Genomic DNA, 25351 nt, shown 5'->3' with positions numbered 1-25351 from the left:
TTCTGCCCCAGAAATTTTTCTGCAGGGTCATCCAAGATCTCAGCGGAAAGGTCAGCGTCGTTATGTCATCACCTGCGCCAGCAGTGCATTGTGGGTAACTAGCTCCATGTGTTCATTTTCAGTCCTCTCACCTTCGACCTCCAGCTCAGGAGCTGTGCCAGTGTCCATGTAGTTCTGGACCACAAACAGATTGTGGAGCTGGATCCTTGGGGATTGTTTGTTTGTTTGTTTGCTTCTTGCACGTTGTTCTCCAGAACCCAGCAGCCAGATTGTGTTTGAGTCCGAATTTTAAAGATCGAGGCCCCTTGTCTCTGCGGGTGAGATCTCCAAGCGGGAGGCCATCAGCACTGTTGCATCATGACAAAGCCCTCCTTCTCCTGGCCTGGCGGCTCCACCTCGGCGTAGGAGGGGTTTCCCGAACCCCTGCGGAACTTCATGGACGGCCAACGGCTGGGACGCCTCTGCAAGACAAGGTCTCCGGTCGACCTCCAGAGCCACAGTCTGAGGATGGGGCTGAAAGACCAATAGGATGCAAGTTCTCACCTCCAGGAAGAAGAGGCTGGCGCTGGAGGTGGGGTGGTGGTACAGGTAGATGGTAACCAGGATGACAGTTGCCATGGAGAGCAGGGAGAGTAGGATGCCAGCAATCAGGCTGTAGTGTGCCCCTCCTTCCTCATTCTTCTCCTCCTCCTCCTCCTCTTCCTCCTCCTCTTCCACCTCCGCCACACTCTGGTTGGGCATGGCTAACAAAAACGATAAAGACCCTCACCGGTTCTCAGTAGGTCTTAAGTTCACAACCGCCGGGATACTCGTTCCCTTCTAGACCGTGTGCATTTGGCAGACTCCATAGTGGAGAACTTGTTGAAATCAAGAGGAAGGAAGATGCACCAAACTCAAAGAGAGGCAGCAGGTGGTGTAGCGGTTAAAGGTTCCGCTTGAAGGACCTAGGTTCAAATCATATTTTCTGCTGTAGTACTGTACAGTGAGGTACTTATTGAAAAATTACCCTAAACTGCTACAGTAAAATAAATACCTGACTGTAAAAATGTCTAAATTGCTGTAAGAAGCTTAACACTGCAAATTGCTTTGGAGAAAAACATCAGCTAAATAAGTGAACCTAAACAAACATAGTGAGTGCAGGGGTACAGATGAGGGCCTATGGGCCATGTGATTTCTCAAGTTATTAATTGTTCATTTATAATTAGCGTCTTGCTTTGTGGTTCGGAATCCTTCGACTCCTAAGGATGTTACTGTAACTCAGGGCTGAAGTTGGGTGGTGAGACACTTCTTGTCTGCCCTGTGGTCAAAATCACAAAGTCTATAAACACCACATCTCCTCTCTGATGAGAGATGCATCCACGATTTAAAGATGAACTTCAGTCGCAGGCATCAAGACGTGGGATTCATGTGCGAAGCAAAGGAGAACGGGGACAGGACTGACCTTCGCTCTCCTCACGCAGGATGGCCATCACGGTACCTCGAAGACAGAGAGACGGATGTTCAGCGTGACAAACTCGGACTGATCGTAACGGTCACAAAAGGCTGTAAGGATGGAAAGTGACCGGCTCTTGGTACGAACCCTCACTGGGGGGGCTGTTGGGGAGAGCTGACCGTCCCGCCGCGGTACTGGCCACTCTGGCGGTCGCGATGGACGCTTCTCTTACCGTCGCCTTGACAACGGCCACGGTGGTGACCGGGGAGGGCCGCGGGTCTCCGGCGTCCTGTTTACAGCTCGGCTGCTCGGTCTGAAAGGTGCCGAACAATGTAGAAGCCCTGCAACATCTAAAGGGGGCAGAATTTGGAACGCCCAGGTTTTGACCACGCGACCATCCCTCAGGAAGAGTCCGAACAGCAATGCTCAGCAATGCAAAGAAACTTTAGATGAGGCTCTTTTCCAGTTTGGGCTGCAGTTGGTTACTTAGCTGCTCATTCAGCAGGGTTTCACCGTATGATCTTATGACATAAAAATACATTATTAATATTAACTCTTTTCTAACGGCTCCCTTATGGGTCAAATGAACTGAGCAAAAGGGGTGCGTTCACCTGGTTGGAACAGCCGCTATCCACCCAGTCCTGGCGGTGGCGGTCAAAGCCGCTGGAGCACCTGGAAGAGGAACGGAGGTTCAACCCATGTCTTGGTGGGGAGGAGGGGTGCAGACATGCAACATGCGAAAAACAGTTGTGCAAAAACACTGTTTATTTTTTTGGTGGAGACCACAGCATTAAAACATTTCTTTGCCAAATACGCAAAGTAGTTAGTCTACGTACATGATATCATCAAGGAATGAGTCCAGGTTGTGATTTATCAATAGAATTTGGAAAAAAAAAAAAAAAATTGGTTTCTTGGATAGTTACTGCACCCAAGTCTAGTTTTTCTGCTGTTTTTAAGGGAGTGGGAATTGACCGCTGCAAGGAGTCAACGGAGAAAGAAGTTCACCTCTGGAGTCGATGGCACCAGCTGCAGCGGAACCCAATGAGAGAGAAGATGCAGGAGCCACAGCTTGAGAACTGGAGGCAGGCTGACGGGGGAAGGTGTTTCGGTACGTTACTTCATTTACTTACCCGCAGCAACTCGGTCAAACAGTGCTTTTCCTTTGCTATCAAGTTATGAATTTAGGATTTTTTTTCCATTTTATTTGTTATTAATCATATTTTCTTCACCTGCATTTTTAAAAAGTTCTGCCCATAGCAGTCGGAAGGTGCGCTTACCCTCCAAGCCAACCGACGGCAGCGAAGAGCTCGCGACCGAAACAAGAGTGCGGGACCACTTTCATTCAACTCACACCCACAGTGTTTACAACTTGTGTCTGGAGTTACTGCGCGCCAGTGATCAATATGATGACGTTTTCATTCTCAGCCTTTTAAAAATAGTTTAAAGTGGCTCAAAGTTAACAAAACACTGAAGTAAATTTCACAGAGTGGTTTTTTTTTTTTTTTTTTTTGTCCTGTAACCATATCTGGAATTGGGGGACGCAGTGGCGCAGTGGGTTGGACCGGGTCCTGCTCTCCGGTAGGTCTGGGGTTCGAGTCCCACTTAGGGTGCCTTGTGACGGACTGGCGTCCCGTCCTGGGTGTGTCCCCTCCCCCTCCAGCCTTACGCCCTGAGTTGCCGGGTAGGCTCCGGTTCTCCGCGACCCCATATGGGGATAAGCAGTTTCAAAAATGTGTGTATCTGGAATTTTTAGGCTTTTACTGACTTACTGGGCAGGGGTCTCATATCCACCGCTGTGGAGCTGGAGATCTGATCCTTCAGTAGCTCCACTCTGTGGTACTCATAGATTGTCCTCCTGCGCACATCTGCCAGGTGGGAAAGGGGCAGAGCAATGCGCTGAATGTAGAGAGTAGGTGAGGGGTTCCAAGAAACACCTACTGACGGACGGGCAGATCTGGGCCACGAGGTACTATCGCAATAGCGCACAAAGCAGTAACCGAGGTATCTGGCAGAGAGGTAGTAAAACAGTTCCACAGTGACATTTTCTAGGGCAAAAGTTGAACCGAAAAGGAAATGTGGGGGTTCGATAGGTGGCTTGTTTTAACCTGCAGGCAGCAACAAACTCAGAAGCAACTGGCTGCCCGGTCGTTCATGTCTTCACCCAATTCGCAATCGCTGAGATACTACATCTCCTCACGGTAGGCAGTATCTACTCTCTTCTCGTGGAAATTCAGTGCTCTGCGCAGACACGTTCACGTCTTCAGCCGTGCATCTAGGATTCAGAGCCGTAGCTCAGTGATGAATCTGCTGTCTGCTGTGAACCCAGCTTTGCGGAGGTTTTCTTGGACTCACTGTGGAGCTGCTTGATCCGGTGGAAGACCACAAAGGCATCGGACAGGCCCACCTTGACGGGGTGGTTGGTTGAGTTGATCCGGGACACCGATATCGGCACCTGATGAAGGAGAGAAGGAGAAAGGATTGAGCCGGACGCTGAGCTGGTCAACAGCTAGGGTGGCACGGTGAGTAGCGCTGCTGTCTCACAACACCTGGGTGGTGTGAGAGGACGTGGGTTCGATCCCTACTCGGTCTGTGTGGAGTTTGCATGTTCTCCCTGTGTCTGTGTGGGTTTCCTCTGGGTGCTCTGGTTTCCTCCCACAGTCCAAGGACATGCTGGTCAGGTTCCCCCATTGTGTGTGTGTGTGTGTGTGTGTGTGTGTTCCACTGATGTATGGATGAGTGACTCAATGTAAGCAGTGCATCTAGCAGTGTGAATGAGGTGTGTGGGCTAGTAACACTACGCAGAGTTCATTGGAAGTCGCTTTGGAGAAAAGTGTCTGATAGGTAAATGTAAGCTAGACACTCAACCAGAACACTGTGTTCATACAGAATAATGCCTCTGATGGAGAAAAATAACCTCCATGCATTAAAAAAAAAAACAAGAAATTTGGTCACTCATTATTGTACTCAATCTTTTTTTTTCATAAGAGGATAATGTCACATTTTCAGCAAAAAAAAAAATGTTGCTATACAGAAAAGAACTCTGGTAAAGGCTCTCGGACCACCACAGCATCAGGTGTGGTGAAAAGCGGTGAGACTCACGTCCTTGTAAGCAAACACGATCCTCCCATTACTGTGCAGCGTGGCCTGGAATGCGAAGCTGCCAACGCTGTAGCCGTCTTGGAGACGGACTTGGTCCCACTGGACCACCAGGGCTGTGCCTGCCAGACAGAAACACAGACCCATTCCAATCTGACCCGGACCTAACAGAATCCACCACAGACCCACGAGTCTTCAATGGGAGCCCTTCAGAAATCGACACAAACCTGCCATGGGTTCCCGATACGGATCCACAAGAAAGGCCCATCAGAACTCGAACACAGGCCCACAAGGACTCTGCAGTTCGCACATACGTCATACATGTTTAACCAAGTTTGTTTTACAAATGACCGGCATGCACTCATGAGGGGGTGCGGTGGCTCGGCGGGTTTGGCCTGTGCCTGCTCTCTGGCGGGTCTGGGGTTCGAGTCCCGCTTGGGGTGCCTTGCGACGGACTGGCATCCCATCCTGGGTGCGTCCCCTCCCCCTCCGGGCTTACGCCCTGTGTTGCCGGGTAGGCTCCGGTTCCCCTCGACCCCGCTCGGGACAAGTGGTTGCGGACAGTGCGCGTGGCACGCCGTCATACCGTTGTCAAAGTAGATGACGCTGGAATTTCTAGAGATGCTGGGGTCAAAGTTGGCCATAAGCGGCGCTATATACTGCATGGCCGTCAGCATCCTGTGGACCACGTCGCCCGTGTAGATGAATCCTGGTGTGAGAAAGATTGCGAAAGATCAGACAGCTTTAAAATTGATTTTTTAAAATTCAAACCAGTTTGCCAATTCAGTCTAGTCCTTTTCACGTTGAAACATATTGTGTCACGTACTGCTTAATTTGAGCCCGCCGATTTTAGGTTCTACCACTGAGCATCCAATGTCTTAAGTGTTGCCTCAATCCTTGCCCCTCATTTGCCTCTATTTCTTGACCTTCTCTAATATTACACCATCTCACCACACTCTGATGGGAACACATCTGGCCGAAGAAATGATAGCGACACGGACAGGTGAGCGAAAGGTTTAACGCTCAAGCTGAGTTGAGTTTACGCACCTGAAGATACGACAAAAAAAACGAAGACGTGCCGGTCAAAACTGAGACCGTGGAGACCACTGAGCAGGAGCCAATAAGATTCTGCAGTGAACTTCTTCAATCAGCTCCCATTCGGAGGCAGTACTGCCTGAGACAGGTGGGCGAGAGGAGCCACTAGACCTCAGCGGAGGGAGATCCCCGCCGTTGATCGGCGATGCTCGCGCCGCATTTCACGGCACAAATCCTCCAGAGCCAGTTTGTTTCGGGTGACTCCAGAACGCGGTAAATAAACGCAGCCTTACTCTGCTAAACGCGGTAGCGCGGAGCCGCAGGTGACTGGCTGCATGCGGTCGCCCGACCTTCTCGGCAGCTCTCCTTCTAATTTCCAAGAGGCTGTGTGCCCAATAAACTATTTTCGTGCCAGATTTTTAACCACGGTTAAGAAAAGGACGTTGGATCTCAGTGTTTGTGTTTGTCCTTTGACCAGACCCATCCAGGTGAGAGCAGACCGGACCCCCCCCACTCACCCCCGGTGGTCACTGTGACCTCCTGCAGCACGTGCCCATAGAAGGGGAAATCGAAGGACAGGTTCACTCTCTGTGGGAGGACACCGGAGGCGTGTTGGTCACCCTACACTTCCATGCCGTCTCCAGCACACACAGACACGCACGGAAACGCACTGGCAGATGCTATAAGAGACACGCTGTTACTCTTAGCAATTTTATCGCTGCTGATAGCCATCAGTAATACACAGTAATGTTAAAATAATGTTTTATTCATCTGTTAAATGGTGCGGTCACGTTTTTTGCTTTTTAAACAACAAAATTTCAAAGAATAGAGGGAGAACTGACTTGTCCTGGAACACCTGTTCATTTGTTTATATTGCTAATGCTTTTTTCCACACACACATCATTTTAAGATGCTTGGAGTGATTTACCCATTTATTCAGCTGGGTATAGAGAAGGAGAAGGAAAAGAGAATGAAGGAGGTGGGACTGAACCCAGATCCCTTAAGTGCAAGACATCAGCTTTAACCACTACGCCACCTGCTGCTCCCAATCAGTCACTTCATGAATTTACTTCGATTTGCTGTTTGCGACAGATTCGGGATTCAAACCTCCAGCCAAGCGTATGAGCGGACTTAACGTGCCACCTCAAGAGCATCAATCTCAGCTTCTCTTTGTTTATGAGAATGCTGGAGGTGCATCGATGCAACGCTTTGTTTATTTTTTGTTTATTTTGATCTCTCCTGAAACGCAGCCACTTAACTCTTAAAAACAACAAATCAGGCTATATATTCGGTCATAATCCCTGTTCAGTTGAAGTACTGAGCAGTACTGTTCCAGAACATCATCTCACTATTCTATAATAATAAAACAGAATAAAAGAGATTCTGCTGAAGACAATTTCAAATGATTTTGAGTGCTGCAGCTAATGTCTCTGGACTAGAATAATTTGAATCATGTGACACATTACTGATGTCTGAATCGACCAGCAGAAATTCATCCCTCAGCCTTAACACAAACTGGCAAACATCGGGGGGTCACTAGACCAGACTTCAAAACTCCTAATCTAATGATCCATGACATGAATGAAAATAATCCGAAATGCCAAGATGTCCTTACCGCCGCCTGTCTGTGCGCGTTGGACAGGATTGCGTGGATCTTCACCTTCTCCTTGTCCATGAGGTCAAAGTTCACCCACAGCTCCCTGCTTTTGGGGTCCTTGGGTCCGTACATTTTGGACACGTAATAGCTGTGATCCACGTCCTCCTTCGCAGCAGGACAGAAGACAAAGTTTTAGCTGCCGGACACTGCACGCTGACCACTGCACACACACCATATTACACAAATATACATATAAAATAGAAAACACAAGAAGTAAAGAACAAAATCACCCACTTTTTAAGAACGAGGTGAAATGGTGCCACACGTTTGTGTGTTTAAGTGCTGTTTCCGACTGCTGTCCCCTCCCACCTGCACTTGGCTGCTGGCCTCTGGGTTCTCCTCCTTCGGTGGGTGATGGTGGTGCCGTTCATCCGCAGCCAGCAGCCTCCTCATTGGCCAACGCAGCTGTTCCACGGCCACCGTGGTGCCCTCCTGAGAGTTGGGGTGAGTGGGATCTGGGAACCAAGCCTGATCGACACCTGGTAAGTGAGAGGGAAGGGTTCATATAAGCCACTCTCGCACGACGGTCAAAGGACCTGCACTCAAACACCTACAGGACCCGATCGCTCCCTGTTATACCCCAGCAGGATGGTTGTGCCCCTCCACCTCTGGGCACGTGGTGGTCTCACCGACAAGGAGGCCAAAACTGAAAGTCCATCCGTTCTTAATTTTTGGCTTCTATGTGGTGGAATACTCCCCTTCCCCTCAGAGCTGCTGGATCCCTCCCAGCATCGAAAAAGGGTCTCAAACCCATCTCTTTCAGAACCACTTGTCTTCTGTTTGTTTACTCTGAGTTGTACACCAAATTGGAAAAAAGTGTCCGATAAATGAATAAATAATAATGTAAATGTTTGCATTGAGGTACTTCAGAACAATCAGCAAAGCGGACTTTTCTGGAAAACCGAGACTTAAAATTGATGTGACACCATGTGACTTAGAAAACTCCAGTTTGAATCATCTTAATCCAATTTAATGCACAGGATGAAAGGAAATGAATTAAACACATATAATGCAATTTTAAAGTAATGCAGTACTTTTCCCTTAGCGTGCGGCTCCAGGCCGTCCTACCAGTCTCCTTCCGGTCCTCTCCATCCTCTCCTCCCCAGCTAGTCCTGGTGGCCCCCATAGCATCAATATCCTACAATGGTCCTTGGGTGCTATGCGGAAGCTCATGGAAACCCATTGTGTTCCCACTGACCAAAAAGGGTGGGGTCAACTTGGTCAGTGGGTGTTGGACATTACTGCAGCTGCTATTACTTTACCTAGCAATACACACACACACAATCTGAACGGCTTGTCCCATATGGGGTCACGGGGAGCCGGAGCCTAACCCAGCAACACAGGGCGTAAGGCTGGAGGGGGAGGGGACACACCCAGGACAGGATGCCAGTCCATCACAAGGGGGACTCGAACCCCAGACCCAGGGGAGAACAGGACCCGGTCCAACCCACCGCACCACCGTGCCCCCCACACCTAGCCATACCCATTCCGTAAATAAACACGTATGCAGTGGAAGGTGTTTACTGCTGCTCTGGAACACCCCCCCATTCTCGCAGTGATGGTGGAGACATAACTCAGATTCCTCTGGTCTACTTGGTCAGGCGCCCCACAGAGTCAAGCAGCCCAGAGTCAACAAGCCCAGAGAAACATCGAAATCTGCATGAATGTGAAATATTTACACAGACGACGTTCACGTCCTGAATGCCAAACACGGAGGGCAAGGATGGAGCAATCGGTGCACCAGCAATAACAACACACTAACGGCAATCATGTTAAACAGAGAGGCTCATTTGTAAGTAGCGTAAAATATATCAAAAACCTCCAAACCATGTTCGAACCCCACTGTGTGGTGGCATTATGACCGCGGTTGGCAGGATAGGATTCTGTGGAGCCACATTGGTGTCACACTCAAGAATGGTCCTTCTGGACTCATGAATGTGTAGGTAGGAAGAAAACCAGCAGGAAGCCAACTTCTACACAGGAATAAAGAGGGAGAAAATAGGTTCAGTGTGGGCAGGGACAACTACATTTATTTAATTTAGCACACACTTTCCTCCAAAGTGACTTCCAGTGAACTCTGTGTAGTGTTACGAGCCCACACACCTTATTCACCGCGGTGACTTACACTGTTAGATACACTACTTACACTGGGGTCACTCATCCATACACCAGTGGAACACACACACACACACAATGGGGGAACCTGAAGAGCACATCTTTGGACTGTGGGAGGAAACCAGAGCACCCAGAGAGACAGGGGGTGAATATGCAAACTCCACACAGACTGAGCGGGGATCGAACCCACATCCTCTCGCACCACCCCAGCGCTGCTCGCTGTGCCACCGTGCTGGGAATAAGGAGCCCCACTTTGGTCCAGCGGTTGTGTCCAAATGTGTGCACTGTGTGTTGAGATGTGTCCAGATGTCTTAGACTGTGTGGACGCTTGGAGGAGACACACGGTCTGGACATCTGGACACATCTCAACACACAGCGCACATATTCGACCTGGTGGTGAAAAAACAGGCAGTTCATGGAAACTCTATATTGCTGAGCTAATAATAATAATAATAATAATAATAATAATAATAATAATAATAATGTTTAAATGGTTATGAGAGATCAATCACAACATTACAATCCCGCTAATAATTCTGAATTCCAACAAGACCTATTTCGGCAACTTCCGAAACACGTCGAAGGTGTGAAAGGAGCGACTGAACACAGAATATTGATGAGATCATTCTCAGAAAGAAGGAGCGCAGTCTCAGTCTGCTTTTCAGCAGAAGCCTGCATGATCGTATCGATCGTATCGATCGGAGGGAACAAATAAAGGGAAATACGATCACTTTCCACGACACTAGAGCTCGACGCGAGGAAGGAAAGCCGTCCGTCGGACCACAGACTAGAGCAAAAACTGCAAAAATCGTTCCTTGAAAGACAAATGAATGAATGCGAATGAATAAATTCATGTATTATAATAGTAATAGATCGTGACATAAACACAAAATGATGAAAATCGCATAGGAACAATTTTGAATTTCACGCACAGATACACGGACCGGGAGCCCAAGTGCGGAGCGGAGCTCTGAGTTTGAAGAGAGTAAAAAGTGAGCTTCACCCGTGGCGTTGAGGAGGACATCTCCCAGGGCTTGGAGGAGCAGAAGGACGGAGATCTTCTTCGGAGAACCTGCGGGGGACATGATTCCCACGGACGGAGAGCCACGCGCTGCACCACACTGACTAACGCTCCTCCTGTACCACAGTAAAAACAACACGCTCGTTCGCAAACTCGAAATAGCCTCACTGATGGTGGTGATGATGATGATGATGATGATGATGATGAGTGCAGTCCAGATACATCTCCTGAGTGTGAGACGAGATGTCCTCAGAGTCCTGCGCAAGACTTGCCTGAGTTTACACTGACTGAGAGACTTTCCTCCAAACGGGGAGGGAGGGAGGGGAGGGTTTTACACACACACAGTGTGTCCCTCCAAGTTTCCTCCCCCAGGTAACTTCAGACACGATCAAATAAGTGCAAAAACGAGCAGTGTGGGACAGGCAAAGCGCTGGTGATGCTCACACACCTTCACCTTCACCTTCCCTTCACCTTCAGCCCAATCCCCACCCGACAAATATTTACACCGCTGCGGTCTGGTGTGAGCAGTTTTACTGAACGGCACTAAAACATAAGTCCTCTTTATAAAATACACTGACAAAATATATTGGTGTTCAACAAAGGAATTACTTAAAGAATATGTGCTGTACACAAGGGGGCTGCGGTGGGTCCTGCTCTCTGGTGGCTCTGGGGTTCGAGTCCTGCTTGGGGAGCCTTGCGATGGACTGGCATCCTGTCCAGGGTGTGTCCCCTCCAGCCCTACGCCCCGGATTGCGGGGACAAGCAGTTTCGGACAGCGTGTGTGTGCATGTGCTGTACATATTTGTCTACTACGTTTATTTTAAAATAGGCTAAATAAAGCATGTAAAGGTATTACACACACACACACACACACACACACACACACACACACACACACACATTTTCAGAACCGCTTGTCCCATATGGGGTCACGGGGAACCGGAGCCTACCCGGCAACACATGGCGTAAGGCCGGAGGGGGAAGGGGACACACCCAGGACGGGACGCCAGTCCGTCGCAAGGCACCCCAAGCGGGACTCGAACCCCAGACCCACCGGAGAGCAGGACCGTGGTCCAACCCACTGCGCCACCGCACCCCCCTCCGTAAAGGTATTAATCACGGCAAAATATGTGTATCATTTTACATATGACATATACTGTATGTAAATATTTAAGTCAGCATTAAGCTCTTATGTTGACTCATGTTTTTTATTACTTGTATGTATTGCCCTTAGAAAGTGTTATTATTATGGGTCTAGTGGGAGCAGTTGTGCCCTGCAGTAAACATCAACATAATGCTCTGGTTATTATATTACAAACTGAACATTACTGTGTTTCTCCATAATGAGAAAACACTTCTTGGATGTGTCCCTGCAGCCTCTTGGTCACAAGCCTGCTTTTACACCTACAATCCCCACAGCAGGTGGCATAGCGGCTAGAGCTGTCACTGCTCAGTTGAAAAGCCCAGGTTCAAATCCCATTCCTGCAACAGCAGGTGTCATCAAGGTAGTCACCCAGAGCTGACAGTAAAAATTACTCTGCTCTATGAATGGGGACATCACTTTAAGTAGGTTAGAGTACAAAAACTTGTAAGTCACTTTGGAAAAGCGTCACATTAAAAATGACTAATAATAAAACTGTGATATGGATTGAGAGCCGGTATATTTTTTGTATTGCCATCACTTATGCTTCGACAACCCATAGTGTGCTGCTGCTGTTTACATTGTATTTGTGTGGAATTTGGAGAAAGTTTGGGGTTTTCTTGTTGCGAGGGAGACTCCACCTTCCCTAATAATGCAAGGAATGTCTTCATATCCTGACCCCGAGTGCTTCTGATCAGAGAAGCAGCAATGCCGTTGGAAGGACCATCCTAAAGCCAGTGGCGCATGATGTAATGAAGACAGACTGCTGAGCCTTGAGTGGTGGAGGTCACGTGTCCTTAGGTAACAAGTGTGGTTCACTGAGGCATCACCAGCCCCCAGATTCCAGGAGTCAAAGTCTGGAATAGTTTGCCTTCCCTCTGCAGCTCGTATGACTGTAAAATTGTAGAGCCAGCCTATGTTTATCAATAATTATAATTCATTCATCTGATATTTTTAACTCGTGTAGTTTAAAGTGTTGAGTTACATTTATTTACTCATTTATACAGCTGGGTAACTTTTACTAAATCAGTTCAAGGTTAAGTAGCCTGATCAAGGGTACTGCAGCAGGATGTGGGGTTCAAACCGGGGTCCTTCAAGTAGAAGACACCAACTCTAACCAGTGTGCTACCTGCTTCTCGACCAGCTTACTTAACGTCTTCTTCCACCGAGGCATCAAACCAACGAGGTTATGGCGCAAGGCTGCTGTTGCTTGGATTCTGCTCCTCAGAGTTCTCTAGTCTGTGCTGCTCCTTGAAGGAAAAAACCGTTTCCAAAAGCTGCCCTTTCATTCTGCTTCCACATCACTGATGGATGGACATGAGTCTCAAGTGGAGACAGTGAGCTCAACATTCAGTGGATTAATAAAAACAATTCAATGAGCTTATAGGAAAAAAAAAGAAAAAAAAAAAAAACAAAGAGGAGGGAGAATGGATTTTTTCCACGATGAATTAACAGAATAACTAGTGACTGGAATCTCACAGGTGTATTATGGATGCGAAGGGAAGCAGGGGGTGAAGTGGACGTTATTCCATACGAATGCAGGCACCATGCAGTCTCTCCTTCTGAGGAAGGTTTATGTGCAGTGTCTACAGTGAAATCACATTCCCACCAGAAATGCTAGTGTAAGAAATGCAAAAGGACCAGTAGGGGTACATTTAATTCAGCCACGGCTGACACTGTACTATTCATAGAAATGTTGAGCGACAGACAAAAGAGGGCCAGTTATCATGGAACAGAAGCAAATCAGCTCCAAAGCTTTTTCTGTTTTTGCATCCAAAGAGGAAACATTGGAGATATTTTCAGTTATCTGAGCAGATGTGGGAAGGTTTGTTCATGAAAGAACCTGTCACTTTAGAGAACAGCAGGAAACAGAGATGCTTTTCTCACGTCTCATTGCTGTCTACACTTGATTACGTCTTAAAAAGGCACTGTGAGAATACACCACGGTTCACTGCACATCTGTCTGCCTCAAACCGAGTGAATTCACATCAGTTTAATGTACTTCTCTATAGCACCTCTTCCCAACAGGTTGCCTTAGGGTGCTTGACAGAGAATAAAAATAAGAAATAAAAATAGCCTAGGCATATGTGCAACAAATAGCATAGGTAATATGAGAAAACATTGCAATGAGTTAAACCAAACGAGTGGTGTTCCATCCAGGGTGCACCGTGCCTCACGCCCTGTCCTTCCGGGATACACTCTGGACGACCTTGCACTGGACAGGCGGTTCTTGATAACAAATGGATAAATGAGTTAAAACAAATGTGGGAAGCAATAAGAACAAAACTCAAAATAGTGGCAGAGGACTTAGAAACCTCTGGGAGTCTAGGGGCACCTGTGTGACCCCCCCAGATATGTCAATCCCACACAACCAGGCTACCATGTTAGTGTTTTTAGAGGAACCTAGTAAATAAAAGACAAAAATGTCATTTTAAAATGTATCCATTTAAGACTCAGTATATAACTTATAATTTTTTTTTTTTTTAAAACATATGCTTGGACCTTTCACGAGCTCACAGTAATGATTGTGACCCTTGACTGAAAAAGAACGGACCCCCCTGTTTCAAAGTGTGTCCTGCAGTTTCCTCCGCACTGAGAACTAGCACAATAAGTTCTTATTTCCTGGTTCTTATTACAATTACTGCTGCACTTTTCAGTATTCACTGGGTGCTGGAAAGGGGTTTACACTCCCAGAGAGTAAGACATTACAGTAATCCAGTCTGCTGGAGAAAAATGTGTCTAATAATTTGTGTCGAACAGAAATGTAAATATCAATGTTCTTAAAAGAACTCATTGCTCATTTTGAAATTCCATGCTCATTCTGCAAAGGCAATATTAAAATACTTCAATTTCAAAGCCAATAACAATGTTACACATTAATTCCTGGAAGGAATAGGGCTTATTTTCCAAATTTATAGACAAATAGACTGTTTCCATTCATCCACTTTTTGAATCTCAAGAAAATTGCTATGGCAGCAATACACACAGTCATCCAGTTATACTGATAAACAGATTTACGGGCCATCAGTACAGAACTGAAAATTGACTTTACGTCTCTGCACGAGTCTCCTCAGCTGTACCATGTAAACAGATCATATCAATCATGTATCAATCACATCAATAATGATGCCGATTTATTACAAATGAGCACATACCGAAATAACTAACTAAACAAACCAACCATTTAAAGACTGACCTATGCAGGACCTGGGTACAATATATCGTGTCTAAAGCCACGCTAATGTCTAGAAGCATTAACGTAGCAGAATATAAATAACTACAGGCATTTCTGCAAAGTAGCCAAGGCAAAAATTAAACTCATTTTTTCTAGCATACTGCAAGTACCAAGTAAACATTACAAAACAATTACCGGGTTGGCTCCGGTTCCCCCGCGACCCCATATGGGACAAGCGGTTCTGAAAATGATGATGTTTGCATTAAGTTTGCTAAACCAACCTGTTACTTAGCTTACAAATGTCCTGGAATTACTTGTCCGAAACAAATAAATACCAGTCACGGTGGCTCCCCTTGCATATTAAATACTCGTGGCCTGGTACAGTTTAAATGAGTGACCAAAGTGGACCAAATCATGTTTTGAACCAATGTCTTTGATCATGTGTTCAAACAGATTTTTTTTTTTTCTTTTTTAAAGAAAACAACTCCTGAATTACCTTTAGTCATTCATATTTTATTTCCCAAACACTACATTTGGAAGAACTTATAATCATTATGTTTCTAAGCTGTTTCCAAAAAGAAAAAAAAAAAAAAAGATTAAAATTAATGAACACTGATGTTTGAAATATTCAGTGCATATCTTGTAAATGGCTTAACATTAAATTAGACACAATGATGCATTTATTAGGGCTATGTAATCTTAAAAGCTGGATAAATCTTAGTTTGTGTTTTAAAAAGACAAAGACTTCCTCTGTATAAAAACGGCCCATGAAATTCAAATATCAAGTGAAGGATGTAATGAAATGTTGTGCAAACACTTTACTTCATACTTTTATTGACTTGGACGGTTTGTGCACAGTCCCCTGCACTCCGCTGGTTGGTGTGTGTGCAGTCAGACACCCTACATTCCCAAGGTCAGGCCTCTGAAGACTCTGTGTCGGATTCTGCGGTTATAGCGGGCACGTAGAGTTGGTTGGCAAAGAAGTGTGATGTGTCCTGAAGAAGAGTGACATGGATTCCATCACTGCAGCTGCTGGTCATCAGCTTTGTGATTCATTACTATTTCATGAATAGTATATTTCTGTTATTTCTAATATTAATTTCTATTCATTCATCACTATTTGATATCCGTTGATTCATTACCTGTGGTTATTCATTCATGTGCTTACATGAAAGACTAACAGCAAAGAATGCACAGAACTTGCCACTCCTCCTTATGAAGATTCGACTTACTGCTTTAAAAGATATTAATGTCCTTCCAGATTATTTAAAGGAGCATTTTCAACACTATTCTGTTTTCTAAAATTTCAGAGTGAAAGTGGCCTGTGCTTCCACATCCAGCTGTTATCTGGCCTTAAAATGCATGAAACCAAAGGAATGTGTGAGTTATTTCATTCAGCTCCCTTCCAGTGTTTACAGCTCATGTCTGGTGTTGAGTGTCGATAAATAAGATGAAGAGTCCTGCACCTGTTTATGGGATGAATCAATCAACAATCAGTATTAAATGGAAATGAGATACTTTGCCAAAAAAATGTCATATCAGTTTTAATGCATTTCAGTGTTAAGAAAAATGTTAAAATGGTCAAAGTAGTTTTTTTTTTTTTTTTTTTTTATATATACAGGTAATGTGTAATACATATGTTTGACATATTATAGCCTTAACTGAGACTTTTACAGAATGCAACCTGTAAATAAACCAAAGGACAACTGCATTTTTAACCTTTTGACTCTGTAGATAATGAAGAAAGCATACAGTGGCCTGAAGCTGACAAAATACTGCAGATGCTTATAGGATTAATCTGTCAACTGTTAGAACTGATTAGAAGGTTGGGGAAATGTCAGATTTATCCGAATTTTTACATTAACTATAGGTTGAGGTTAGAAAATAAGTCCTACGGAAAATTGTTCACTTACTGTAGCTTTATCCAAGATTATTACACAGTCTAGCCAGGAAGTGGCTAGAGGAACACCCATAGTACTGAGCATTTATCAATTATGAATTAGTGGTAAAAGTAATTAGAATTATGAGAAAACTGTTAATCCCAGGTGTGTTCGAAAGCCAAGGAACCGGTTCGCTGAAAGCTGACAGGACCGACTAAAGCTGTTTAACTCACTGTGGCTGATCGCAATGAGGAATACTCACCACCCGTTTACAACCGGAAACACTGATGAATGAAATATCCACGTCATGTTCATCTTCAATAAGTGCCCTAAAGAAGGAGAGAAGAAAAAAAAAACAACACTCAAGTAAGTGAAACAATGTTGTTGATTGGAAAAAACCATTGAAGTTTAAACTCACTCCAGTTAGTACACATCTGTTACCATGGTTGCTGTCACCACGGCCCTCATGAACTTACGGTGCAGAGGACATCCTCTTCGCAAAAACGATGACTGTGATCAACACCAGGGTGAAGATAAACAGCAGACCCACGGTGAGACCTATGTGTTCTGCACAAAGGGAGAAGCTGGCTGACACATCATCTCCCACCATTCTCTGATGGAGCTCAAAACCACAGCTGTGACAAGTGCATAAAGAAACCTCACCAATATAGAAAATTCTCTCAATGGCCCTCAACTTAACACACACGAGACTTACGAAGGCCGTCCCATTAACCTAACTCTACCATTTCTGAGTTTTGACATTTGGTCCTGACATGTAACCACAACCACTCCATCTGCTGTACAGTAACACTAGCCGTTCATGCTGCCACACGGCACCACGTTTCTTTTTGTTTGGGTCTCGGTCAATGTTTGGGTGTCTAGTGGTGACCAAGTTTTGTCCACAAAAATTTTATTTACAGAATGTTTAATTTGTGATTCTGTTGAACTGCTTTTGTTTTTTTTTTTTAAACAATGACTAGCAAGTAAAAATCTGAGTGTTCTGGTGGTGCAGAAAAGGAAAAAAAAAAAAAAAGATTTGAACAAACATAATATTGGAGCCTGAAAATGTAATTATAATACTGTATTTATATTATTATTCTATACTAGTATAAGTGATGTATTTTAGTATGAGTATTGGTAGTATTAGTAATAGTTTGAGTATTAGTTGTAATATTGTTGAGTATTAGTATTTCACGAGTACATCAGAAACCGACCTCCAGCTGTCACACAGGGCCACCACCTACTCCCTTGATCTTATCCCTTCGGCACTCCTACAGGGCATTTCCCCACAACTTACCTCCAAAATCATCAGTTCCTCACTCTCCTCTGGCTGCTTCTCATATTCCCTCAGAACTGCCCTCATCTCACTGCTGTTAAAGCCTTTCTGGATCCTGACTGAGTCCAAAACTACAGGCCATACAGTCTCCCTCCTCCCTTTTCTGTCAAAAAACCCCGGACAGGGTGATCTGTGACCAACTATCTGTATTCCTTGCCCAGAATGATCTCCTTAACGGGTATCAGTCTTAATTCAAAGCTGGACATTCCACCAAAACAGCTCTCCTGGCAGTGTCAGATGCTCTCCGCTCGACTAGAGTGGATGCATTCTTTCAATGATGCGTGTTCAAACCACAGGATTTAAAAACATGCACAAACAGCAGAAGGAACTGATGGGCACTGCTGATTATGCACAAGGTGTTACATGACCTGTGAATTGTTAGTTACTTCCCAACCAATGTGTGAAGACCCTCACCTGAAGTAGAGAAAGGGGCGGGGTGTGTGGCAGGGCAGATGCCTGGGGTGAGCTGAGTGTCATCCAGGGCAACATGTCCTGCTCGGCCTGCTCCCTTCTCATATACGAAAGCCAACTGTAGGGGGTAGAATAAGGACAGATAACATGCAATCACAGTGGCCTGTTGCAACAACCAATCTTTCCAAATTCCACACTGAAGTATGTATGGTACACAGGGGGTGCGGTGGCGCAGTGGGTTGGACCAGGTCCTGCTCTCCGGTGGGTCTGGGGTTTGAGTCCCACCTGGGGTGCCTTGTGACAGACTGGCGTCCCGTCCTGGGTGTGCCCCCTCCCCCTCCAGCCTTATGCCCTGAGTTGCCGGGTTAGGCTCCGGTTCCCCACGACCCCGTATGGGACAAGCAGTTCAAAAAGTGTGTGTGTCAAAGTATGGTACACAAAGGTACCAATACACTGGCTCCTCAATTTACAAACACACTGGAGAGCACAAGTCTGTTCATAACTCATTTTGTTTGTGACTTCAAAGTAATTTTGTCAGTGAAAACACAGACAACCCTCGATTTACAGGGACAGGTCCTATAAAAATCTCATAGCTAAACGAAGTAAAAAAAGCACTTTGCAAGACTTTTCATTTCAACTTTGAGCTGTAGTAAATTTAAAACTAATTTTAAAAAAAGTCTAACGATAAAAACGTTTGTATCTTTGGACATGTAACTCAACTGCGTGTAACATGAGGAGTCCAAGTACTGCACAGGTAGAGTGGATTTACTGCATGTAAAGTCTGAGGGATTGAAAACACTAACACTGCTCTACACACTCACATCCACCATATTCACAGTGAGACCCATAAGAAAAAAAACAGCAGTCACGTTACCCAGAAAGGCTTTGCAGAGCTGAGAGACACTTGGACCTCCCTCCAGCCATGCGTCTCACTGTCCGTTTCTGCCCAGAGCAGAATCAGGCCCTCGTCCTCCCCTTCCAAGGGTCTTCTACAAGTGAGAAAAGCAGAACGTAGGTTCCCCATCAGAATTACAGGCTGGGTTACGTTGTGTCCAGTGTCATTTATAGGCGTTCAACATAAGGGATTGGGGTACAATGGTCCCCGACTTGCATTCTTGGATGTATGGTAATCCAAGGCCAGAGGTTCAAGCAGGCAGGGCAGTGCCTACCTGTTACTCCTGTAAAGGCTGAGTGTGCCGATGTCCTGGCCGTACGCATGGTACCAGAAGCGGAAACAGTTCCCCATCCGCGTGGAATAGAAGAACTCGCTGTACAACCGGGCTCTGTCTCTGGGGTGACCCACTGCAGTGTCCATGTACATGTAATATCCTAGAGGAGTGAGGGCATGCATCACGTTTGTATCAGTTTCCAAGTGCAGATACCAGATGGACTTCAAAAACAGTAGGGAAGCAGGGGGAGTAGTGGTTAAAGCAACCGCCCTATGCTAAAAAGATTTGAGGTTGAATCCCACCTCCTGCTGTAATACCCCCGATGGAGGCGTTTACCCTCAAGTGATAGAGTAAAAATGATCCAGCTGTATAACTGAGTAAGTTATTTTAAGTAGCTTAACACAGGAAGTCACTCTGGGGAGAAACACACAAACACACACACACACACAGAGGCTGAAACGCTTATCCCAAGCAGGGAGGCGGTGAGCTGGAGCCTGACCCGGCAACACACGGTGTAAGATTGGAGGGGGACACACCCAGGAGGGCTCTGGGGAAAAACATCTGCTAAATAAATAAATGTCAATGTAGAAACACACTCCAGCCCTGATAACCTAAGCTGTAGTTTCTGAACTTATATTCTTGTTGGCAGTGAAATCTAAACTACACAGCTGATATCCAAGATGTAAACAATCACCTCTTCGAAAGGAAAAGAGAACAGACTCCTATAGAAAGAGTAATTAAACAACATTACATGTTTACATATGACAGTAAATAGCTATTAAATATAATCAAAAATTTAAACATCTTTTCCAGTGTGGTGAACCTGCACTGAGCTACTTTTTAAAGATAATGTGGCTCAAAAATTGTTACTTAATCGCTGTGGTCTCACCGTGGCCAGAACCAGTGGTGTGGTCCACATGGGGTCCCGTTCTAGTCCTGGACGAGGCCCCGCGACCCCGGAGCCAGACACCCTGATCGCCCACCCCAACATTGGTCCATCCGCAGAGGCTGATCTGGAAGTCGCAGTGTCCCGGGGGCAGGCAAGCGCCGGGTGACAACTTCACGTCATCAATGGCGATGCCCTCCGACAAGCCTGGTCCTCGCACACCCTCCACCACGATCTGAAACAGAACCGTGGAAGACCCTCCCATGAGCCTCAAGGTAGAAACTCCCATGATCCCCTACATAGCTTGAGAAGACTTTCAATCAACCACCGAGCCCTCACCCGAAAGGCTTTCTCCATGCGATCCATCGTGGCCTGTCCATGCCTCCACAGCACACCCTGGCTGCCAGTCTGGAAGAAGGCCATCCTGAGCCTTCCCTCTGCATCTTGTTGGTGTATCTTCAGAGACCCAACACCTTTCCCATACATGTAGTACCAGAAGTGGAAGCAGTACTCCTTGCCTACAACAGGCACACATTTACATGTATTCATTCAAACTGACGCGTTTCTCCAAAGCGACTTACAATGTTAAGCTACTTACAAGACCCATGTGCCACACAGGAACAATGGTCAAACCGTACATTCTGACAGTGTCGTGAAGGTGCACTGCCTTCACGCCTGGATCACCTGCAGGGAAGTGCGGGGAGGCCATGGTGGCCACGCAACCAGGCACGACTGGGCTGGGGGAGTCCAGGTAGAAGAAATGTCCATGGGACGTGCTGGTCGTGTGATCAGATTTAGGCTGAACGCCCACCGCAAGGTCCACTGGAGAACACAGCCGCCACTGGTCACCGCTGTTTGCTAAAGCAGTCCAGCTGCAGTCACCCTCCTCGAAGTCACACAACTCTGTTGAAGTGGAACACAAATTCAGTCGCCTGGGACCACAAAGTCATAGACTGCCAACGAATGCATGAGCACGAGCAGATGTTATACCTGAGGAGGGGCACGGACCCTGGGTGAAGGATATGTCATCCACGGCGATGTCACCAGCCCACCCACCCACTGAAGCTTCCAGCACCACCTGGTGAACCTTCTGCAGGGTCACATGGCTGCGAGCAACCTGCCACTGGTCACTCTGTGTACGTTCTCTCTGCCACACCTGAAGGGGTGGGGGTGCCCATCAGCTGCCTCGAACCGGAAACTTCTAGGTAGTATTCTTATCCGCAGGATGTGACCTCTTTTCACACACTAAGCCCGTTACAGAATTGTGCGGGACATTTTTACCTTCCTCATTTTGGGCAGATAAAGTGTAACCATCTCACTGTTTACACGATTTAGAGGCCAGTGGCACAAAACAGTGTGAAGAATTGAGGTGAATGAGCAGCTTTGAAAACAAATTAAACATGTGACAGGTAACTAAGGCACCCGCAGTAAATGTGCTGAGCTGCCGTGCACGTTGGCCTTACCAGCATCCTCTGCGGGGGGTCACTCTCCCGAAGGAACACTTTGAGGGTCCCCACTGTGGCACCGAACATGTGGACCCAGAAAGTGAGGCAGTAACCCTGGCGGCCTGCAGGGGGCAGCAGAGGCGACCTCACCTCGGCCACGTGACCCTTCGCACTGGGGCATGAGCTTTCCACAAGGAGGTAATGACCTTTAACCCATGTGGGGAGGGTGGAAGAACAGGCAATAAATGTTCGTTCATATTAAATACGTAGACAACAATAATAAAATGCGTTCATACAAAACAGCTGTGTCACTGCACGTGTTCAGTTCTTCACTTTTTGACAAACGAAGTAAAATACTTTGCTTATTCTGCACTGACCCGAACCGCTGGTGTGGTCCTCCGTGGGCCCGGTGTTGGCCGTGCTGGACGGTCCGGTCCACCGCACCCAGTCCAGGTCGTCGTTGGCTGCTTGGACCCAGTCGCAGGAGCGTTCCTCGAAAGAGCAGCCGAGGGCGCCGAGAGCTGCGTCCACAAGGGGGGGGGAGGAGGAGGAACCCGGGCACACAACCCGCCATAAGTGGCGTCGTTATCAATATGATACTAATTATAACAGGAACTCAGCCGGTGAAGGCGATCGACAGTCTTTTGGTTAATTGCTACATTTGACCAAACACACAGCCCACCGAAAACGTTTACTACACGACGTCGTAGTACCCGTATGAGCCCCAACTCGCCTCAGGAGAATTAAGACCCTTCTTCACTATCCGCCCGGTCCCCCCCGCTAATATAACGCCTTTTGTAAAAGCATTTAAAAAACGTAAATAACCTCTAAAAGCGTTTCCTTGTATTTTGTAACTCAAACGGACAAAAAAAAAATGCCACAAAACATGTCGAAGCGACGGGGGCGGCAGCGCTGCCGCTGTGTAAATACTCAAACACGGTGAGGAGTATCGAGACTCCCGCGTTCTGCTCTTCGCGAACTTTCGGCAGTTTTGCTTTCTAACGAAACGAAGACGCAATAAAGCCCGTCTTCCGACACTTGTTGCCCCCGAGTCGTCTTTCTCTAGTCAATTCTGTCTTTTCATAGAGCACTGAAAAGCCTGGCAACTGAACTGAAACCGATTCCCGCTGAGTGTCCGCATCTATTAGTAGTATTTTATTCTAACTTTAAACACAATTCCATTACGGCGATGTTGTTCTTTTATATGAAATGTGTCTCAATGAGCATCCATCACATCACATCCTGTATGCGCAAACGTACTCGTCCAATAAAGTGGCGTATTCTTACTTTTTAATTTAATTTATTATTATAATCGATTACTCTATTATTTACCATTACTTACCTATTAAGTCTTTTGCTGTATTATGCATTTTTGTATTCTTTTCATTCTTATTGGGAACTGCTCGTCACAGAAAGTTCTAGAATACAACGCTCCTCACACTTGGCATAATTCCACAGTGGGACAGGAGCCCCACAGGACTTAGATGGTCATGGTTTGAGTAGAAGTAGGTAAGTAAGTTTTACGCTGTGTTAAGTGACGGAACAGAAGCGTGCAGGTGTGTGCACGGGGCACACGCATATGAGAACACGCATGTTATTCGGAAACTGTGTGCAAACCTCAGTGACTGGACAACACTTGGTGAGATTCTATAGAAACAGTAATAAACCTTTTTTTAGTTTTATTGTGCCTCATAGTTGAGACTCCAAAGAATCTTGAATTGTCTGGAAAAAAGATCCATTACAAAAAAGTGTGCCAAAGTGTATTAATATACTGACATCTCAGAATTTTCTAGAAAAAAAAAGTGTTTTTTTTTCCCCCTTGTTTTCCCTCATCTCCCTCACCAGACTCTCTGACAAGATGCAAGAACGCTGATCGATTCATTCGATCATAATGGTCATGCCGCTTTGGTTGCTTTGGCCACTTTGGTTGCTTTGGCTGCTTTGGCTGCTTTGGCCGCTTTGGTTGCTTTAGCTGCTTTGGTTGCTTTAGCTGCTTTGGTTGCTTTAGCTGCTTTGGTTGCTTTGGCCCTTGTATCTGCATCAACGGATGGAATGCCCTTTATGACCTCACAGGTGGAGAGAGAAAGCGTCCCACCTGGTGGCAAGTGAGACACTTCACAGTTGTGGAAGGAGATGTCGTCGATGTCTACAGCGCTGGTGGAGTCTGGTGACCCCAGAGAGGGACTGCTGAACACAACCTGGGGCAGGAAGCACAGCATCGTCACCACACAGGAGTTTAAACGCTTCACGTACAGGTGGTCCTCAACCCAAGACAAGACACATGACTTAAAAATAATTTGATTAATGGGACAGGTGTTGTAAGTCCCAGCATTTGGCCACGAAATTTAATGGCCACTTCATCTGCTGGGCAAGATCATTGACTGGGCGTGCTGGGGCAAGGCTCCATATTTCTTATTGTTTAGGTCTCAGTCAGCATTTGGCTGTGTAGAAGCGACTGGGTTTTGTTTGCAAAATTTTGTGATTCCCTTGAAGTTACTTTTTATTTCGCTAGCAAGCGAAAACGTGAGCCATTATCCATAATCAATACTGTACAGTATGAACTGCAGTATTCACAAATTACCTGTACTGTATTTCATTTTATAATTACTGTTCTGTATCTATATTATTATTCTATATAAGTATTCACATGAATAATGTGGGAATTTAGTAAAAAAACACAGCCACATTATACAACAGCACTCACGCATGGTAGTTGTTTCTATATTGTTATGGTTCATATAACACAGTATGAAGGGATTTCAAGCTAACAAAGTCAATTTATGACAAGGTTGTCAGAATGGAACCCCATTGTAATCCAAGGACCACCTATACTATTCCTGGTTATTATAAACAACAAGCTGTGCAGCCTTGCAGTGACCTCACTGTGACCCCACACACTCACTCTGTATGGCTGCGTTATCTGCCCCACGGTGAGCAGTTCTGCATTCCACTGGTGTTTGCGGTTGCCGTGGTGGTAGGACCACAGCAATGTTTCTGAACCGTTGCTTTCCTGCAGAAAAATGTTCAGGCCTCCCTGTCCTCCTCCTCGTACCCGGAAGTGAAACCTGCAAGCGGGGGACACGCCAGTGATGTTTAATAATAACCATGGTGAGGGAGCGGAAGGTCCTGGAAACATTGCCGCCTGCGCTGGTGTTCCATGCGGTATTTCTGCTGATGCATTTGTACTATTCCTACAGTAAATGGATATTATTATGGTACTGTATCATGTTAGTAGAAGAAAACAGGACTTTTTAGAAGGATCGACTGGAAAACACAGAAACACTGTACACATTGACTGAAACCGCTTTTCCCAAGCGGGGTCACGGCGAACCAGAGCCTAACCCGGCAACACAGGGCAAAAGGCTGGAGGGGGAGGGGACACACCCAGGACGGGACGCCAGTCTGTCGCAAGGCACCCCAAGCGACACTGGAACCCCAGACCCACCAGAGAGCAGGATCTGGCCAAACCCGCTGCACCACCGCACCACCATCAGGAAAACAGTACATTTATTAATTTACTACCTGACACCTTTGTCTATTTATGTTATTCAT

The 25351-nt window shown here is 46.2% G+C and overlaps 2 protein-coding genes across 4 annotated transcripts in view; both read right to left on the bottom strand.

The window, feature by feature from the left end:
- Positions 1-60: 60 nt before the first annotated feature.
- Positions 61-10618, bottom strand: LOC108937566 (plexin domain-containing protein 2-like). The gene is made up of 14 exons (XM_018757581.2): positions 10339-10618; positions 7530-7699; positions 7179-7325; positions 6082-6151; positions 5115-5237; positions 4532-4650; positions 3816-3884; positions 3202-3328; positions 2438-2519; positions 2044-2104; positions 1544-1745; positions 1442-1513; positions 544-743; positions 61-461 (listed from the first exon to the last, which is right to left on the bottom strand). The coding sequence occupies exons 1-14, from the start codon at positions 10418-10420 to the stop codon at positions 342-344; spliced, it is 1644 nt and encodes a 547-aa protein (XP_018613097.1). The 5' UTR covers positions 10421-10618; the 3' UTR covers positions 61-341.
- A 4546-nt stretch (positions 10619-15164) lies between these two features.
- The window catches only part of LOC108937714 (MAM and LDL-receptor class A domain-containing protein 2), a 32847-nt gene continuing 22660 nt past the window's right edge, over positions 15165-25351 (bottom strand). For all 3 annotated transcript variants that reach the window (XM_018757804.2, XM_018757806.2, XM_018757805.2), the window contains 14 exons: positions 24702-24864; positions 23895-23997; positions 22177-22320; positions 21818-22005; positions 21345-21510; positions 21039-21257; positions 20694-20872; positions 20358-20589; positions 19469-19628; positions 19174-19288; positions 18303-18417; positions 17029-17119; positions 16815-16881; positions 15165-15667 (listed from right to left, as the gene is read on the bottom strand). In XM_018757804.2, the coding sequence (XP_018613320.1) occupies positions 15587-15667; positions 16815-16881; positions 17029-17119; positions 18303-18417; positions 19174-19288; positions 19469-19628; positions 20358-20589; positions 20694-20872; positions 21039-21257; positions 21345-21510; positions 21818-22005; positions 22177-22320; positions 23895-23997; positions 24702-24864 (2023 nt within the window). In that variant the 3' untranslated portion in view covers positions 15165-15586. The remainder of the gene's footprint in view (positions 15668-16814; positions 16882-17028; positions 17120-18302; positions 18418-19173; positions 19289-19468; positions 19629-20357; positions 20590-20693; positions 20873-21038; positions 21258-21344; positions 21511-21817; positions 22006-22176; positions 22321-23894; positions 23998-24701; positions 24865-25351) is intronic.

This window comes from Scleropages formosus, chromosome 7 (genome assembly GCF_900964775.1).
Source record: "Scleropages formosus chromosome 7, fSclFor1.1, whole genome shotgun sequence".
Classification (NCBI taxonomy): Eukaryota; Metazoa; Chordata; class Actinopteri; order Osteoglossiformes; family Osteoglossidae; genus Scleropages; species Scleropages formosus.
Note: the sequence above shows the minus strand (reverse complement) of the source record. Positions and strands in the feature narration are given on the sequence as shown.

Coding starts and splice junctions, on each gene's coding strand:
- LOC108937566 (XM_018757581.2), bottom strand. CDS start 10,420: ATGTCCCCCGCAGGTTCTCCGAAGAAGATCTCCGTCCTTCTGCTCCTC. Junction 6,152..7,178: donor ACGCGCACAGACAGGCGGCG/GTAAGGACATCT, acceptor GTCCTCCCACAG/AGAGTGAACCTGTCCTTCGA. Junction 2,520..3,201: donor GGATATGAGACCCCTGCCCA/GTAAGTCAGTAA, acceptor TTCCCCCGTCAG/CCTGCCTCCAGTTCTCAAGC.